This window comes from Acanthopagrus latus, chromosome 16 (assembly GCF_904848185.1).
Source record: "Acanthopagrus latus isolate v.2019 chromosome 16, fAcaLat1.1, whole genome shotgun sequence".
Classification (NCBI taxonomy): Eukaryota; Metazoa; Chordata; class Actinopteri; order Spariformes; family Sparidae; genus Acanthopagrus; species Acanthopagrus latus.
The window spans coordinates 11,731,617-11,751,451 of record NC_051054.1 but is presented as its reverse complement, the minus strand read 5'-3'; the positions used below and the strand labels follow the sequence as shown (position 1 = coordinate 11,751,451).

At 43.5% G+C, this 19,835-nt stretch overlaps 1 protein-coding gene across 4 annotated transcripts in view; it reads left to right on the top strand.

The window, feature by feature from the left end:
* The window catches only part of ttll5 (tubulin tyrosine ligase-like family, member 5), a 47,529-nt gene that overhangs the window by 21,565 nt on the left and 6,129 nt on the right, over positions 1-19,835 (top strand). For 3 of the 4 annotated variants that reach the window (XM_037071144.1, XM_037071142.1, XM_037071145.1), the window contains exons 15-24: positions 151-212; positions 835-876; positions 2,184-2,291; positions 2,408-2,499; positions 3,006-3,068; positions 3,719-4,338; positions 5,331-5,518; positions 7,400-7,542; positions 13,968-14,169; positions 17,042-17,250. In XM_037071144.1, coding sequence (XP_036927039.1) covers positions 151-212; positions 835-876; positions 2,184-2,291; positions 2,408-2,499; positions 3,006-3,068; positions 3,719-4,338; positions 5,331-5,518; positions 7,400-7,542; positions 13,968-14,169; positions 17,042-17,250 — 1,729 coding nt within the window. The remainder of the gene's footprint in view (positions 1-150; positions 213-834; positions 877-2,183; positions 2,292-2,407; positions 2,500-3,005; positions 3,069-3,718; positions 4,339-5,330; positions 5,519-7,399; positions 7,543-13,967; positions 14,170-17,041; positions 17,251-19,835) is intronic. The other variant, XM_037071146.1, reaches the window with a different exon arrangement.

The following is a 19,835-nucleotide window of genomic DNA, read 5'->3' as shown; positions in this document are numbered from 1 at the left end:
ATTTATTGCCTCAAGGTCCCTCGCTTTACTTTGGTCTTGCACTAACACTGAGGATCTGATGCAATATATGAAGGTCATGGGAGTGAGTAACATATTTAAGACCTGATGTCATCGATATACCCCCTTTATGGTTCTTCTGTGTCCCTGCAGGCTTTGTGTGTCAGGACCCCCTGGACCCCGGCCTCAAGCACCAAGCAGCTCAAAAAACACAGGTACTGGATGCTCACACACACACACACACACACACACACACACACACACACACACACACACACACACACACACACACACACACCGCAAAGAGCCAAGTGTTGCACTCATTCACCCTTCCTTGTGAAACATTCATTCTTGTCTTCATCTCTCTGTTGCTTGCAGTACATTCCTGCCACTGCCATTGAGCTCTTCTCTTACCCTCATGGAAAATTCACTGTAATGCAAAACAACTGCTAATGTAATTACACAGTTTGAGTGACATCAGTTTGTAAGTGCTACACTCTGTGGCTTATTGTTTTATCATTTCTAATCAAGTGACTAATGCTCTCTCTAGGCCTCGTTGCCTAATGATGCCACAACAGCTAATGCACTTGGCTCCCTCCACTCGACTACTGCACCCAGATTTGGCGCAGGACCTGCTGGAGGGAGATTACTAAATCAGACAGATTTCTGCTCCACCTTTTATTGTGTAAAGGGACTGTTTAAGGATCCACTAACAATGTTTCATTGTTGCATGTAGATGTAGCATGCATGCTTTCTGTCTGCGTGCGGCGTCGTAAAGATTAAACAGTAATGCTGATGCTTCCCCACAACTCACTGTCTTCACCCACTGCCTCTTAGAAACCTCTTTCTGCAACGACAGCCACTGCCCGCAGCAGATTGGTGAGTTTTCCTCCGACTCAGACGTATTAATCTTCTTTTGCCTTTCCCCTTTTTTTGCAATTCCCTGATGCCTGTTACATTACCGGTAAGAAATTGCTCACTCCTTTTTCCTTATTTGATTATGTGGCTTTACTATTTTTCATTGTGACAGCACACTGCTGTATCGATTCCTAATGCTATATTTAATAGGATTCTCATTACATTAGCAAAGTGGCCACAGTAAGCAAGTGCTTTTAATGCTGCAGTGCACCACTTGACTCAAAACTCAGAACACTTTGTGGTACAGCATCTCAGATACAAAACCAGGGCTGTCAGGGAGGCTGTTGAAGAACTCCAGAGGCCTTCAGAGAAGCCGTGCTCTCCTTTTACTCTGATTAGGGGCAACAGTTGAGTCTTTTTTCTGAAGGATTAGGCCATGTCACTTTTTGGCTGCCTTTGTATCCCCCCAGCCGCGTCAGACAAATTAAATGTAATCCCCCTTCTATTTAGATGACAAATTCTGCATGTGATCCTGCGGGGTTATGCCCCGCTGTCTGGCCCAAGTTCTAACCTGCATGCCAAAGTTGTCAATCACAGCCGGGTAGTGCAAGTAGGGGGAGGCTGCCAGGAATGCCAATGCACAACAAAAATGCTCCATTAGAAGATGACAGAGGGAATATTTTGTTACACAGGGTGTAGTTTGCACATTTTCCATTTTCTAGATGAGAATTATGTTTCAGATCTGTGGGTTGTTTGTCACTGATAAATACATTCTTCACAAAACATTTAAGATTTTCATATAATCTTTAAACACACTACAAGGAACTTTAAACCTTAACTAAATTCTGATGGCTCTTTGTGATAACTGTAAGCAAATGAGACCATCAGTGAGAAGATGTGAGAAGAAGTGCCTGATTTTTAACTGTGAAGTGCTGAGGAACAATTGAGAAGTCACACAGCCTGAGGAAGGAAGGTGCTATGTAGTCTGGAGGTACAACACTAAAACTAAGTGTACTTTGTTTTACCATCATCATACTACCGGAGCACCATTATCTTACCACAAATAGATATATTACCTCATCATGATGCGTTCTGCAAACAACAAAAAAAGAAAAATAGTATTAAAAATGCGTTGCCTCTTTCTTTCACTTTATTCCAAAACAAATGCAAGTTGTAGCCAGATCAAGACAGCCCTGTCACCACTTTAAATCAATTATAAAATGTAAAGAATTTTTTAGCATTAGTAAGTATCAGTAGAAAGATGAATGACAGCCCCACGATTGGTTTTAGTTTAGAGTAATATTGTTTCCACTGTTCTCCCCCTGTAGCGACAGAGGCCCGCATCAGCCAGTAACTCAGAAACAGAGGGATCCAAGGACAAGCAAGGAGCTAAACAGGGCCAAAGAGACAGCACTCTGAGCTTGACTGCTGAGGAGGTGAGGGCCCCTGCAATGGTAGCTTGCCACAAGACGTGTGCAGTGTTGTTGAATCAAGATATTATAGGAACCTGAAAGGACATTAACTCGTCTTTTGTTTTCTTTCACTGACATAGATCAAAGTGCTGAGGAGGATAAAGGAGGAGTACGAGAGACGAGGAGGATTCATTAGGATTTTTCCCACTGCAGAAACATGGGAGCTTTATGGGTAAGCTGCGCCAAGAAGGAGCAGGCAAATCAATTGCAATCCCTAAGCATTTTTTGTAATGTTACTCATTACTAATACAAAACCAAACCATGCAACTCCTCTTGACTGTCATTAATTGGACCCACAGACCAAGGTGTAGCTACAGAGTTGTGTCTTATGTTCCAAGAAGGGCTTATATCCCGCAGTTACTTTATGTTATAATGGCATTGAAGCCCCTATTAGAGAGGAAATCCGTCTCCTTGCTCACAATTCATATTCCTATATGAGGATTTGTTGCCTGATTGATTCCATGGCCCTCACTGCTGCAGGGATTTTGAGGCATTTTTGAAAGCATATTATTGAGCAGTCTTGGAAATGATTGGTGCACTTAATAGCGGCTGCTTCCAGAGTAGCTATATCACAGAAGCCTCATTTTAACACATACGCCGCAAATAGTAATGTCGGGCCTCATTGGGGCTCCTGCCTTGTATGATTATTGTAATTTGCTTATTATCTTTTTCTCTCAGTGGATATTTGGAGTCCAAGACATCAATGAACTACAAGTTGGCAAACAGACTTTTCCATGAAAGGTAAGCATTTCCATTGTGGTCGGGATTGAAGAATAAATCTCTCCATCAGTTTGTGGAAATGGTCAGATTGTAGCGTGGCGTTTGTTCGGTCTTTCGATTGGATAGGTGAGAGGAACAGCTGAGAGGATGTTGAACAGTCAACTTTTCCATTGCATGCCCAATGTCGATGTGGCATTGCGGCGTGGATTTTGGGGCATGAGGGGAAAGACAGTTATAGATAAACTGTGCCTGTTTATCAAACCAAATTCTTGTTACTGTAATACAATGTGCATTTATGTTATTTGAATCAGTATGGGCGTTCAAGTTTTAACCACAGCTTGACTGTTGCACAATATCGTCTGGAGATTTGCCCCCCAGCTAAGCCCATCTATGATTTTCCATTTATTAGGTGGCCAGATTAGGGAGATGGTTGTTGCTGCAAGACTTCGATTGCTGTTATTATTTGCCATTTATCCTCTCCCTTTGGACCATCACTGTGTCTCACATCAACATCTGGACAAGCTGCTCAACCACACTAAACTTTCGTCCTGACCTCAGTTGACGTTAAAATGTATATTTATTGCTCTGCTTTGCAATTGTTGGTGATAAACGTACAAATCGTTTTGCTTGTTGTCATTACAGTTGTGTTGTTGTCTTGTTCTGTCTTTCAGGAATGTGAACGGGAATGTGCAGCTGCAGGTGGACGCCGTCCACGGCTGTCACGTTGTCCAGTATGAGAGGAAGCTGCCGCCTCTGGAGGCACATAAAGTCAGCAGTGACCCAGACATCAAGGATGCTGACAGCCAGCCTTCTGTCCAGACTTTGTCTGAAGACCAACAGGCAGATGTCAGAGCTGGTAAAACCCAGCCAGAGGTCCAGGCCTCCCAGCACTACTCCGACTTCCCTGCCACTATAGACTGCACACCCATTCATCCACAGCACTGCTCTCCTGCCCCGACCTCCCCGCCTCTCCATTGCCCGCCACCGCCGCCACCTCCTCAGCCACCATCCTATGCGCAGTCCCTGGCAAAGTCTCACTTCTGCCATTCCGAGCCTCTTTCCGACCCTCCTGCGTACACCTCTGCAGTTGTGGTCACTCAGCCCCCGAGAGCAATGTGGACAGCTGTTTCCACTGGCTCTAACACACTCTGTACTGGGCAACCAACCCAGAAGCTCAGGAGGATTAAGCCCTTTACCTCATCACCGTCCAGCTCTGGAGCAGCCTCTTCCATCCCATGTGCCATGCACATCTATAGCCAGACGCTTTCTAGACCCATCTCTGCAGGGCAAGGTAAACTCATTATTCTATGTACATGCTGTTGTAGAGCTGACACAGATAGCATCTTTGAGGCTTCCAAACTTCAGTAAGATTTTATCCATAAATAATCAAAGATTCAACTAGTGGTCATTACTTAATTGTATAGTCGAGAAGGACAGGAAGGGAGATATCAGCCACGTTCTCCCCATGAAGGGGTCCAACTTGCTCTTGTCACAACTCTAGTTAAATAGAGCTCAACACTGGCTGCCCACTTTTATGAATGGATCTGGTTCCTGAAGTGAATTTCCCATCATTCACTCCACTGACGTTTCAAAAATTTTAGCCTAGAACCAAGCCAACCAAATACCAGATGGAAAAAGTGCAAAAACGGAAAAAATGGACAAAGTCACAGGACTGTGTTCAAAATCATTTCAAGACTGAATACTCATCCCACAAACCATAACAAATTATTCTTTTCAAATGACTTTCAACTCATAACCACTAGTATGTGACCTGACTTGTAGTGATGTTCCCTTCCCTCTGGACACTTTTCCTCATCTCTAAAAGAAGCAGCAGGTCAGAAAGGTAAATTGTGGCTGCTGTGTTTGAAACGTAATGTAAACGATCCAGTTGTCTAGGCAGTGTCCCACTGGGCAGTGTCACCTTTTTGCTCAACCAGTCCGTGCTACACTTTAGGATTGTGGGTAACGCAGTATTTCTCCATGACATCATGGATCATACATGTTTTCTTGAAACAAGGTTGATATAACACAGATTTGTATCTTATACAGGGGCAAATACCATCGTTTTGCAATAGCTTGTGGTGAGTCTTTCTTGAATGGTTGCAACATAATGACTGATAAGCAACACCCACAATTCAGAATGAATGGAATTGGATTTTCACTTCTGGAACCTCGCTGTTGAGTGCTGTAGTGATGTGATGTGTAGCCTAAGAGCATTTGGCCCTTTTTTTTCAAATTTAACTCCATGTTCTAACGGTTACCTTTTGTTATTCTGTATGTCAGGGATCAAGAGGAGCAGCTCCAGTAAGCTGATGTCAAACTCATCAGGGACATTCCAAGAGTTAAGCTCCCTGTCTGCCCAGGTCCAGTCTAACCAGCAGGCCTTCATCTCAGCACTGCCAAAGATGGCCGACAAGCAGGTCGCTCGCCACTATGCCACCTCAAGTCAAATCAACCTGCTGACGCAACACGTGAGTTCATCGTATGTTTTTTACCTCTACAGCCCGCTGAGCCGACAGCTGCTCCCACCTGGAGCAGGAAGTTTCGCTGTCCTCGCAGAAGAGGCTTTAGTTATAAAGCGACTGTAAACCGATCCGTGCAAATGTTTCATGTCAGGAAGAAGAATCTGGCCCCTGTGCAGTAGTCTCTCGCTGTGAGGTCTCTGATATTTCTCTTTGTTGATGTGTAAACCTGGCTCTGACCCCATGCTGATTGGCGGCATCTCGCTGCTCATTCGTTCAGCAGACCTGTTGGAGCCGGAGGGTCTGCTGCCTCGCACCGTGCACCTTCCTCCTTCAAGCCCTCGGCTCGCCTGCAGTCTGTGGGCTGAGGGTTGGTGCGGGGGTGGGTCTGGAACTGGGGTTTGAAGCTGGCTGGCCTAAACAGTGGTGAGCCGCATCAAGCTTCGGCTCTGTGTGAGGTCTCATTATCAGATGCACCATGGGGGAGTGATTTCTGTTGATACTTAACAAGCAGCCACTTTTTTGTGGTAATTGATGCTTATAAATAGAGGAATGTAGCAAATTGGCACTGAGCAGGGGAGCGCCAGCTCCGTTGCCTCCATCACCACCTTCTCCTATATTCCTGAGAGGTTTGTCATTCTGCGTGGGGAGCCCCTTTACCTTTCTTCCCTACTCCTCCCCTTCCTCCTCCTCCTCAACCTCACTGGATTTGTACTGTCAAAGTTTTTTTTTTTTATGTGTGATGGCACCAGACCACACAGACTGCAGATTTTACAGCTTCCTTTTGACTGTACATTATTCCATCTATCTTAAGAGGTGTTTGCTGTATACCCCATGAATAGTTAATCCTGGGCTTGGCAGCAGTTTATTTTGCGGAGTAAAATAGTCCAGTGTTCAGCACTTAAAGGCTCAGAGTACATTTTGTGTTTTTCTAGGGCTCAGATTTGAAGTCATTAAATCACTTGCTGCGCTAAATGGAGAACTTTGTAAACATGAACAACACCCCGTTGCACTAGATGACCTCTAAGGTTTAAGTAATTACTCACTCTCATGAGCGGCTACATGTATACAAAACAGAAACTTGAAATTGAGGAAAGCCAGGCACAGCCGCAATAAAGCGAAGATACTTGTACACTGTACTGCATAGATATGATGGTGATTCCTACATGATGACAAACATGACCGATTACATACACTGGGGGATGGAAACTGTGCCCATGTGGTAAAGAACTTGTAATTGAGGTAGATATATTTTACATATGAATCTTATATAGATCTCCTGACTTGATATATGATTTATGACATTTCTTCCAAAATGCCCAGCAACTTGGCACCCACATGTGTGTTTTCATTTCCTCAGTTTATATCAAACAGTCTGTATGAATACCACCAGTATACCTTAATAAGTGACTTGGAGCTGTAGCTGTATAACACCATGCTGACACATTTTTCATGCTGTACAAGGCTTGGCAGCATTACAATTTTCCCATTGGACATTTAGTGCACAGGAGGAAGTAAAGTAAATAAAACGCCACAGCAGTATAATTGATTCTCCCATTAGATTTCACTGAGCATAATTCCCAGGGCAGCGCAGAGGTGCAGTTTTCTGCTGCAGTCCTGATGTGGTTGTAAACAGATTCGACCTGTCGAGTCACGACAGCTGATTCTGCTATAGATGGAGAACTTGGAGAGGACCACCTGGATTTAGTGCTGAGTGGAGGCTAGCTCTGCCCTGTACTGTGTGTACATTTCACACAGCGCCCCATATACAATAGAATGCAGGGAGGAACACAAGTGCGTATTCATCAAACATTTGCTTTAGACACTAGTAGAGAGATGTTGAGACTTAATGTTTGAATGTGAGTCAAATCTCCTGCCGTCTGCCCACAGCTGAGCAACATGATCCTGGCCAACAGGATGCTGCTGGGCAGAGAGAGCTACACGCTGAACCCTAAAGTACGACATAGTGCACCTACACCCCAGGGCCCAGTGAAGGCTGTTCACTCTGGACCAGATCGATGTAGCAGCACCAGGTGAGTCCAAAGATATGTACTGTGGAATATGCAGGGAATATTTTGGTCTGATTTTAACAGACCCATAATACATAAATGAATATCTTTTCTGCAGCATGATGAGGAATGCACCAATGAATTCAGAATTGATTACTTATTAGGTCGGGTATCAGACATGATGAAAATATCTTCATAATATAAAGTTTCTTCCTCAGTAAGTTGTTATGAAATTCAGTGTTTTTACTATCTGAAATACTCCGAAATCAAGCCTCTGTCGTTGTAATTATCGTCTGCAAACTTATGTAAATCCTGCTCGTTCTCATTGTAAAATTCTAAAATTAGTTTCTAAAAAAAATCTTAAATTCTTACTTTGATCTCTGTCTCAAACTACGCTGTGTCGGGTCCATGAATTTGAGGGAACTGGGTCTGAAAAGTCCGGCCAAAGAACAGTCTGTTCCTTTCTTCATCTTATCTAACTAATAAACAGGAACACAGGTTTGGTCCTGTACCTGAGCTTGTTGAACGAGCAGCCAAACAGTTCTTAATCGAGGACAAATGCACCTCTAACTTCAGTGTGCTGGCTAGGTTGCTAATTAGCTGCTCAATTGCAACACATTAAACAGAATGTAAACATACCTTCAAATAACACTTGGGTCCAGTTATAGCCCTTATTGTTTAATACAGCAGCCAATCTTAATGCTAAATAATAATTAAAAAATCATATATATCATTGTTGACTGCAGAAAAGGGATGCCTACAGTTGTTGTCAGGTGGACTAAGGAAGGGTTACAATTCTTTCCCCATACCTCCACACCTCTGCCCACTTTTAAGTGCCCCAGTTTGCCTTTTGGTCAAGTTTCACCATTGTGCACACGGGAACTGTTTATTCGCCCTCCCCTAAGGCAGTAGGGAAGGAATAGTGCATTACTGTCTCAATGGGGTTCACTGCCAGGGTAAACAGCATATCTCTCCTCTGAGAGCCTTGAGTTTGAGATGCTGTCCTGGTGTGCAGTGCACTGACAGAGACATTATAGTTAGTATTCACAGCCTTCGGTTCAAGCCTGAAAGGTTAACATACTGAGGTTGAATGTTAAAGTTTGTTGTCCAGCTTGTTTTTCTTTTCCATTCTTGTGATTGATGTGTTGATGTGCACGTATAAAGTGTTATTCACTTTGGCCAAATTAACGTCCTGAGGACGTTCTGTGTAATCAGCCTTACGCAAGTCTTTATTGTAGATTGCGGTTGCCTATTTGGTCACACTCAATAGAATCTAAAGGCTTTTTAAATGGTCTCTGACGACCTTTAAGATTGAAGATTGTTAGTCTTTGGAAAAGGATCACCGAGTGCCAACACTCCTCTGGCCCGACTTGTTCAATATGCGTCTGGAAATGGGCATTTTGTTCCCTCTCTAATTGTGCTTTCTTTGTGGAGGTAACTTGCAGTGGAATTGGCCGCTCGGCGCTGGGAGTGTGTGAAGCACACTGGCAGCTTAAAGCAGTGCGTTGGAGGGATGGAGGTGGTGGTGAGGGGGCGATGTCAACACCCACGTAGTCTGTCTGCTCCAGGCTCTTGCCTCTGGAACCACTGAAACCCACCCCCTTCCTCACATTGCTCTGAGAAAGAAGGAAACAGCAGGACAGAGTGTGATCACACGGTCATGCTCGACAGCACTGGGCCAGAATAATAAATCAGATTTTGAGGGTGTAATTTATTAATGGGTTAAGAATCTATGATCAATCCCCTTTTATTTTTGTCCTGAGATTTGAGTGACAGTGTCTCAGACAGCTTGGCCTTGATGTTGGACTCTGTTTTTCCAGTCCGGCCCTTTCTTGTGTATCGAGCTGTCAGAGAATTCCAGGAATGTCTGGCTTTTTTCACTTTTAAAAAAAAAAAAAAGTTTTTATTTCCACAAACCAAGTAGAGAAATTAAATAGAATTTATAATTGTACGGATACAGAGGAAACAGAAGTCACCTTTGAGTTTTGTGGCCTGATCACACATTCCTTCTCTGAATATCATCATTCCCTTTTTGATGTTTCTAATTTTCCACATATAAACATATATTGGCTCTTGATTTAAAAAACAAAATGTAAGTACAGCTCCATATTCCATCTTTTCTCATTTGAGGTTAATAATTCAAAAAAGAAGGGATATTTCCCTTTATCTTCCCATTGATCACTGGCTTGCAGTATAAAAAGCTCTCTTATACCATAGTACTTATCCATTGGGTTTGGTTTTTACCTCTTATTGCAGTGAAATGTCTTTAATAAGATATTAGGATAAATTTCCCTGATTTCACCTCGGCCCTGTTTCTTATAACCCAGAATTTCCTGAGTCCCCCTCCTCTCTGCCCTCTTCACTCAGGCTGATGGTTTGTGCCAAACATACTGAAACTGTTAAGCACACTGGCTCTTTAAGCAACCACAGGGGTGAACTATGATGGGTTTCAAAGAGCAGCACAATGCTTTGAAGTGCCGCTGCCAGGATCTACCAGGTATGCTGCATCAGCACTCTGAGAGCCGCTGCCTCACTCCGCTGCATGTCTCCATATAGCCACAGTTTACTGTGGGATCATTGTCATCATGTCTGTGATGATCTCCATTCAATGTACTTGTGACGAGATGCGAGCACTTTAAAACACTCGGTCAACAGACATTCAGACGTTGAGACTACGACAACCGTTTTTTTTTGTGTAAGATTATTTCTATAAGTTGTTATTATCGTTGTGAAAAGTTGGCAATTTGTAGCATCTTTTGTTTGACTGATTCATCTCAGTTTTGAATGCTTTGCTTCGCTCCTACAGTTGTGGTTTGAGTCTGTGATGGAGCGCCAAGTCTGTCTTGTATTAGTCATGTGACTCATTAATTTGTCCTGAGCTGCGTTAAATTGCCTCCCCATTTTCTTTCTCTCTGTACTTACAAATGACCGGAAACCATTATCTCCGCAGTGTTGTGTTCACTCCAGCACAGCTAGACCTGAGAAATACCACGACCCTGTTTGTGCAGGGTATTTTTAGCTCTGTTCAATACTTTGGTAGATTGATGTTTGACTTGGTCGAATTTGTAAGGACATACCATTCCAAAGGGTTTTTATGGCAGCCCATCGGCTGAGCCAGCAGTCCAACTAATCAGAAAAAAACTCTGGTGAAAATGTATAAACCTCTTTGATGGGGGGACAAAGTCACCGCAAAATTGGTTTGATGTCTCTCTTTCTTTGAATTTAAAGGAAGAGAAGTTTTTATTCACATTGATTGAAGCCAGATGTGGTAAAAGGAAGGAGAACCCTTAAGGTAAGGCCGAGTGAAATTCCAGTGAATGAATTCAGGTTATTTGGAGGATTCACACACCTTTATAGCAGCGTGTGTCCAGCAGTGTGCTGCATTAGTGTGTCAAATCTGTGACACTCAAATTTGCCAGTGGACCAGGACTGAGTCACACCAGCCATTGATTAGTTTGTTTATGGGAAGTCATTCCTAAGTTACTTCTCAGCTTGTCTGGCGATCTTGTGTTAAACTTGGTACATGTTTTTACTGGTAAAGACTAAACTCAGTGAGCGCCAACCCGGAGTTTCAACGTTGCTTTCTCAAAATGTATAAATATAAATATGTATACATACATACATACATAAAATGTAACTTGGCAAGTTATCCAGAAAACTCAGTAAACCTGTTTCTTCAAACCCGCTTTTTGCTCTTTCAGGATCCAATATTGCTCATCACTTACTAAAACATCAGAATCCCTGTCTAGACTGCTCCCACAACAAATCCCAAGACACTAGTCATTTCTCTTTTTTCATATATTTTGAGGTCAGCTCTATTGGGTGTCATGTTGATGCGATAAAACAAGATAAACAAACAACGGAGCAAAAGCTGGAGATACCCTCGCACTCTCGAGACGGCTGATGTTTACACTGACCAGGCAGGGCTTTGAGATACTGTGGCATGATGTCATCTGGGATCATCCATTTTCCCACATTCACGCCGAGTTAGATTGATGCCGCACATGTGCTCAACTCGCGCTGCTGTGCACTTCCACAGTAAGTCATATCAGCATATTAAAGGATGGCGAGCGCAGCAGGGAGTAAGCTGACACCAGCGAGCAGAAGTCCGGCAGGAAGGGAAGTCCCAGATAGTTGGAGCCCCACACATGTGCTGCACGAGTGATGAGAAACTCAGATGTAAAGCTGTTCTTCTCTTTCAATTCTTTTCCTTTATTCCATTGGTCACCGTGTTGGATGAAGAACTCCTGCTGTTTTTAAATTCACGGTGATCCGTAGTAATTTTCTTTGCGTGGTGTTGTGTTGACAAGCCCTGTCTGAAAACACTTCTCCTTGGGGTCCCACTGCGACACTGTGCTCACGGAAAGCACATGCTCCTGTCCGGAGAAATAGTCAATTTTCGACCATATGCTAATAAAATGGTAGCATTGGAGGTCCCTGTGGTCCAGTGTGCAAATGGCAGCCAAGCTAAAGGAAATGACTGCTGTAAACAATGAACGAGTTCTTGTTTTGTCTCCTGGCGTTGTAGAATCCTCTGGCCTTGCGAGGTTTACAGACAAGCCTTTGTTTCCAGGAGCTAAAAAAAATAGTGTTGGCCCGTGGTCACACCAGTTGTTTTCGCAATATATGTACCATTATGTGAACTGAGAAATACATGGGTGGATAGCATTTTCACATGAGTTTGAGATCCCTTGTGTCTTTGTTTGGCCACCCAGGACAGGATTTTTTTTTTTTTTCACTTGAGCGACGCAAGATCATTATCCCACAGAGTGTATTGTTGTTCGAGATTAATTGAATTCTAATTTTAGATCATATCATGGTTTGGTTCTAAAAATAAAGCAGCGATTGTGATTTTAAGTCTCCAGTGTTTTCTTTTACTCTAGACCAATGGACAAATGTTTTTGCATGTAATGGGAGGAATTTCCAAGAACTTTTTTGTCATTATGACCCCCAGGGATCCCATTTCTTCAGCTGTACTTGTATCTCTCTTTTTTTCCTTCCTTGCAGCTCCCAGTAGTGCTCTTTATGGCATTATTTTTGGCTGAAGTGGTACATATACAGCAGCACACCACCAGACTCCAGATAGACTCAATTTGAGCGTGTCTGAAGGGGGAGGCCGGTCACCTCATTGCTTTAGCAGAGGCCAAAAAGAAAAAAAAAGGGTGGGGGGGGGGGGGGGGCTGAAACAGGCTTAGTTCTAATGACAGATAATCCAGTTACAAACTCGTGGAGCTCGTCAAAAGGTTGCTTTCCAGGTTGTGGCTTTGTGATGTGAATGGAACGTGAAGCTCGGGGAGCACTGAGGCAAAGAGGAAAGGTTTTTAGTTCAGCCTGCGTTTGCCACAGGCTTGCCCTCTGCTTTGATTCTGATTTGCACACTTTGGATTGAGGCTTCTGTGGGCCCACACTGGGACGATGTGAGGCTGTCTTGTCTTTTTTAGTTTTTGTTGGGAGTTCATTAGCTGCTGCCACATCTCCACCATGGGTAGGGGATAATGTCATATTGTGGTGCATTGTTGAGCCACTGAAGCCTACACCATCTCACAGTATTCAAGATCATTATTAGCTATTAAGACAGGTCTTTTGTAAGTCAGTAGTTGCTTCATTTGAAACTACAGGGATTAAAGTAGAAGACAACACAAATCTCATTTTACTCACTTACCCAATCACAATATTAGAAAGTAAGACTTTAATGTGCAATCATTTAAAAAATATGCCTGTACTCCTACCTCAAATTGGACTATAATTCCAGTTGTCACACCTCATCTTCTGTGTCCTCCTTATATTTTCTATGCTCTGTGTCTGTAGAAGGTTAAATTCTTACCAAATATATTAGGTTTTCTGGCTCTCTTGTCGAGAGTAAGATGAAAAGACCTCAACAACAAGGTACAGCGAGCTTCCATTTATTTTAGCTTAGCATAAATACTGAAAACAAGCAAAGCACAGGAGCCAGGCTAGCTGTTTCCCCCAGTTGCAGTCTTTTTGCTCAGTGGTTGTAGCTTCATATTGAACAGGGAGACTTTAAAGAGGTATTGGTCCTCTCACGTGACCCTTCCCAAAACTCTTTTGAGTTATTCTTCAAATGAAGTCGTAACAGTTTTGCATTGAAATGTACAGCGATATGTCAAGTCAGACAACAACTCCCATAAACCCATGCTTCTGCAAATCTTTTTTTTTTTTGGCCTTTAAGGCTTTATTGAGAGCTTAGATGAAGATTTGACAGGAAATAGAATGAGCCAGAGGGGGAGTGACACACAGTGAAGGGACCCAGGCTGGGAGTCGAACCCGGGCCCGCTGCAGCAAGGAGAAAGCCTCTATACATAAACGGGGCCCCAAAGCTACATCTTTTTATACACAGTTTCACAAGTGCAAATGAAAAACACGGAAGAATAGCAAGTTAGTAGGTGTGTTTCTATGTGTCACTGACTTCTTCATTTCTGCTCTCCAAGCCACAGGCCGTTGAAGAATGAGAAGGGCCTCTGGGACGAGCAGGTGTGCCAGAGTGCCAACAGTTTGGTGACGGGGATGAACTACCAGCAGCACTACCAGCCCGCCCAAGGAAGCTACCAGCTTCAGTTTGCTATCCAGAAACTACAACAGCAGAGACTCCAGTCTCAACAGCTGCTGGACCAGAGCCATTGCAGATACCAGGTATAAAAGAGATTTTGCTGGTAAACCGTCATCCTTTAGTGCACAATCCCTGGGTAGTTACTTTCAGACACTTGGGCTAGAACCTTTGGTGGAAAAATGGAACTGGATTTGTTTTTGATTCCATTTGAATAATGTTTTGTTGAAAGGATCGAACTTTGTAAAATAAGGAGTTAGTAAAAGTGTTAAGAGAAAAGTGTTGTTCAGCTCCTTAAGTTTTCATTTGATGTCTCACTTTAAATAAACACCATGCGGCTGAAAACTGACAACGTGTATGAGAACTATTGAGCTATAATTCAGAAAAAAAACCCTCATATTTGTGTCTGTACAGAATATTCCCTTACCTAAGCACAGTGCTGTCCAAAATGGTCCAAAATACACCCACATCAAGGGGAAAGCTTTCATGTTAGCATTTACAAAGATATTCGGAGAATCGCTTTCCAAACCGCTTCACAAAAATGGTGTTTGGTGGGAACGTCTTCCTGAACAGAAGCTCATTCCTGGAGAGCCTAACATGACTTCTCACCCCAAGATTACATTGTTTGGCCGAGTGACTCGGCTAGGTTTATACTGGAAGGTGAGCCATCAAGGAATGCTGCCCGTGAGGGCACTAAAAGGGCCCCCGGTTCAGAGTTGCTTATGAATTTGAAGTCTGACCATTACAGCACAGATCATATCAGATTTGAGCTCTGTTTGTTTTCCTATTGCAACACAAATAAAGTTTTTGGGATGTGATTTTCTCAGCGGTAGTAATGTAGCGACAAAATACCTTTCAGTTGTGCCTGACTGGCCGTGACAGATGTGGTTTGGCTGTTTTTAGAAGGACATTAAAAAGGTAAAGTGGTCTTAGTCATATCGCTCTGCATAATACTTAATGTTTAGAGGAAAAAGGAAAGGCCTTATGTGGAGTCCATCCATGGATGAAAAGAAGTGGAGACATGCTAACAGGGTGGATTGATTCGATGCCCCATCTTATTTCTGACCTGAGTAATGCTGTTACTCTCGCGTCATTGTTTTTTCAGCATCTTGGTTGAGCCTTAATTAATGCAACTGAGGTGATATTTGTCTCGGCTTGGTCTTGCCAAGGCATGCAAGGTCCAAAAAAATCTGTATTGAAAGTGAAGTCTTCCATCTTGCAGCCACATTATGTATTATTATTATTACACATTTTGACTCCAGATTTAGTTGTCTGAATCTTTGCATGCACCCTAATCGGTCCAGGAATTAGTCAGTAACTTGACCTGAATACTCCAGGGATTCGGTCTTTCTGACACTACAGCAAGTCATATCATTGATTATGTAGGATTAAGTAAGAGTAACTCCACCAACCTTTACACATTAAAGGTGTTATATGTAAAATATATGTATTGTGCTGAAGAGATGTCCCCAAGACCTTTAAACACGGTAAACGTGTAAAAGTAGTGGAGTTGCTCTTTAACAGAGGACACAAAAGAAAGTGATTCATTTGGTGTGAGTGCTCATGTACACATGGGTTTGAGTGTGTACCCTTGTGAGAGAGAAAGAGACAGGGGGCTGTTCCGGCGCCCCGCTCCACGTTCCAGTTACTGGGTGCAGACTGCGCGGCTCCTCCACAGGCTTGGCCCCGGGCCACCTGGCAGCCAAAGAAAGGTGCCCTTCCTGGTCTCGCTCAAACTGAATTGCGGCCATGGGCCTCGCAACCTGGAAACTCAGCTTCTCATTTATCAGCACACAAATTACATCAGATACTCCCTGTCACACTGCCGGCACTTTGAACGGCTGGACTGTGACGCTGGAAAACCATTAGCCTGTTAGATAGCCGTATAAAGCCGTGGAGAAAATAGCATTGGCATGAGCCGTGATAGGAATGTATGCAAAGCATTCCCCTGCTCTGCAAGGACAGAGTGAAATGTGGCTCTAAAATATTATGTCAGAACTAAAACAGTATTTTCCCCCTTCCAAAGCCTTTGAAGAGATCTTGTACAAACAAATAAATAATGTGAAGAATTTGCTCCTCGGTGCGGCCAACTGCAAAAAAATGTTGAGCTTGTTTTGATACTGGATGGCATTTCATTAATATATCTGCAATAAGTCATGTCAAGCACTCTGATATTTCACCTTAATGATCAGAGATCACATATTTTTCCCATGACTGACCCATTCCAAATGTGATTGCACCACGTTATTCCTCTTTTGGAATTGGGTTTGATTTTATTTTGTCCTAAATAGTGCAGTGGATGAGTAGTTTGAGGTACTCATCCATAGTCACGGTATCACCTACAGTAGATGACAGTCAGCACACCCCCAGTTTGGAGAAGCAGCTGTAGCCCTGTCACAGAAGCTAAGCAATATACTGCTGCGGCCAAGGGCAGCAGCACCACATATTTAAGCCACCTTCAAAAAAACACCCTATATTTAGAATATTGAAGCCATTTAATCCATCTATGCTCTCTTTAAAGGCACCAAACTTTTGACGAGAACACTCATTAGTTCCTGGTTCGCCCCTCCTATTAGTTCATTAATTTATGTTGTTATGTGACTTTAGTGTTTGTTTGGTGAATCTGAACTAACACAAACCAACCTAAATATGTTTAATTTTTGTTCAAAGTGAAACATATTTTGCAACACTGATAATGCTTTAGGAGATTGTTGTGATGAAATAATGTACAATTTAATCAAATGATTTCTGTGCATTACCTATTCTGACACCTGTTTAAATACCTGCTTTTAACTCAAATGCTGTTGTAGACAGTAGATGTCACATGGGTTCAGCAATAGCACTTGCTCTTGAGCCAAAATTGTGCCTTAACACTACAACAGAAGTCATCATTGCAAACTTAGTTTGTTGTCTGAGTTACACTGACCCTGATTAAAAGTTTCCTTTCTTGTTTCTTAGGCTCAGTTTCCAAACCAGACAACGTCTCCACACTCCCAGGCTCCCACAGATTCATCCAGCTGCCCTCCACCCGGCTATCATGTCCGGCCCGGTCATGGTCATGGCCACAGTCACGTCCGAACTTGTGTTAGTCCCGTTCTCGCCCCGAAGCCACCCAGCGATGCCAGAGAGGGGCAGACCAGGAAAAATGCAAGGAAGCGCCTCGTCAAGTGAGACCAGTCTCGCAACTGAATGCATTCATTGCTGATTTACAGTTCTGATTCCTTGTGCTAATTAAATCCGCTATAGCCGATAGCTTAATGAAGTCACTATCTAATGTGTAGCACATTAAGTTGATTGCAGCGGGATGGCATTGATTGGCCACCGCTTGTGGATCGAGATAAAGTGTGTGGGCCTTGGTGAGTTCAAAAGGACACAACTAATGCTAATGAGAGGAAGAAAATGTGTGTAGTGTGAGTGCTCCCAGTCCTTTGGCCGCGGGGTGTATCTGCCAGTTCAGTAAACAACCTCATCACAGGCCTGATTTCTGCCTGAACCGTAAACAGAGCGTGGTTCAGTGGAAGGGCCCGGGCTCCAAGCACTGGTTAAATCCTGTTTGGTTTGGAGATAAGCTGAAGAGCGCAGAAGGGCAAATAAAAGGAAAGGAGTGAAAGAGGGCTGAACTGCCAGCTATTTCCCCCCCAATTACTTTATGACTTTATTATGGCAACATCTGGCCAAATTACACAACAACAGCAAGCCTTTGTGATCAGGGCGCATTGCTTGTTTGAAGCACGCTGTTGCAGCGGTGAAGGGCTCCTCACAGCCCTCTGATGCCTCATTTCCACATTGATCTGTGGGCAAACCAAAATGTATTCCCTCATATGGAATCCTACGTAATTGCCGATGTGTACGTCATACGTCTTTTAAAGCAACAATATTCAACTTTTTTACCCTAAAAGAACCGCCTCAAATCATTTTTATGGTACAGTGTCTTGTAACAAGGTGAATGGTGTCTCTGTCTCAGACACTCCCTTCCCCATCAATTGTTTCTCTACCATGTAACTTCAGTGAGAGGGCAGGATCATCGCATTACACACTCGTTTAATTCAAGATACAAGTTTTCAAGACATAACATTGTTGTGACGTAATGAGTATCATTTGTAGTTGGCACCTACTTTACGCCTGACATATTGTTACAGAGCTGGAATTTATATTCACAACAGTGGCGCTGCGCGCGCCAAATCACACAAGTACCAAAATATTTCACAAAAACCGATGACACACCTGGCAGGCCAACCTCGCGCGTCTTTCACCATGCGTAACCGGTCCTGTCTCCGTCTCGATAATGAATAATAATAAAAGCAGGGGAAATAACTTCTCTCTCATGTCCGTATCCATCCTTGGAAGAAATTCTTTGCCTCTCCTTGAACACCAGGAGCATCATTTTGTTATTAAGGACTCAAAACAAAACTTTGTAGAAACCAGCGGAGGCCAGAGCTCAACTGAACAGTTTTTATTAAAAGTGAGGGATGCTGGATTATTGGGGCCAGTACTTAAAGGGACTAAAATAATTTGGTTATCAATATGTCGGACAATTTTCTTTTATAATATATCCCGAAAATAGCTCTTTGCAGTTACCCCTCGTATGTGGTGATCAAACAGATGTGCACTCTGTGTTAAACAGGCAGGATGTTTTACACTCTATCCCTCCCTGTTGCTGAAGTCATTCACTGAAACTTCACAGTCCTGCTGACACTGTAAAGAGTGGAGCCCTCGCTCTGCTGACGTGTTACATTCAGTCATCTTACTCCGCTGGACCAACTGTACCTGGCATGCGAAGAGTTAAGAGGGCAGTGGAGCAGCGCAGGGGTTGTAGAATAGGTTAGGGCAGCCGGGTAGGTGCTGTGTTTGCTCCTGTGTGTGTGTCTTCCTGGCAGTGGCTGTGTTTACCCTCCGCATGTGGAATTCCAGAGCCCCCTCACACTCTCCTCTGTCCTGCATTTTTGCGGTCGACCAGTGTGACAGGGGAGAGTGTGGGAAAAACGGAAGCTTCGGGACCAAAAATGCACGGATGGAAACAATGAAATGAAAGAATAAAGAGAGGGGAAAAAAAGGAAGAATGACAGAGAAATGTAAACTGGGTCCAAGAGAAAGGAGATGATTGTTCGCAGAGAATGGTGGGATAATAAGTTGCTTCCCTTTATTTCCAGCGCTCATTTTAGGGGGCAACTCAATACCTCTGTTATTGAGGCACATCTGAAACGCATCCCAGTGCAGGCCTGAGCTCCTCCAACTTATAATAGAATCACTGTGCTGGGTGTATTCGACAGTTCAAGGTTATCTAGGCCTCCAAACACCTTCCTCTGGCCAGCTGTTGAACTGTAGTGATACACCGCTAATGGTCACTGACAGCTCTTAGTTGAATCTGTTTATCAGGATGACATTTGGTTTTTGGTTCTTGTCGAGGAAAGGAAATGAGGTGAAGATTTCTGTTGATGCAGCCAAAACGACTTCCTCTGCACGGAGGCCTGCAAGATGAAATCCGGCGAGAGTGCCGTCCAGCCGGCCTCGCCTGACACTGCAGGACTCGTGTCCAGCGCTTGGTCTGTAGTCCTCGTCAAGTTTTTATTCAAGATTAAAAGAAGCTGAATGAGCCTTGGCATGGTTTCCGGGTGCCTTTTTGATTTTTAAGCTCAGCCAACATGCGGTACACTTGCTTGGAGCAAATGTGCCTCGTGTTGGTATCCACTCAGCAGGGCAGGGCTCTCTGGTCTATCAACATACCGCAGCTGCCAACCCGAGGGGCTGCAAC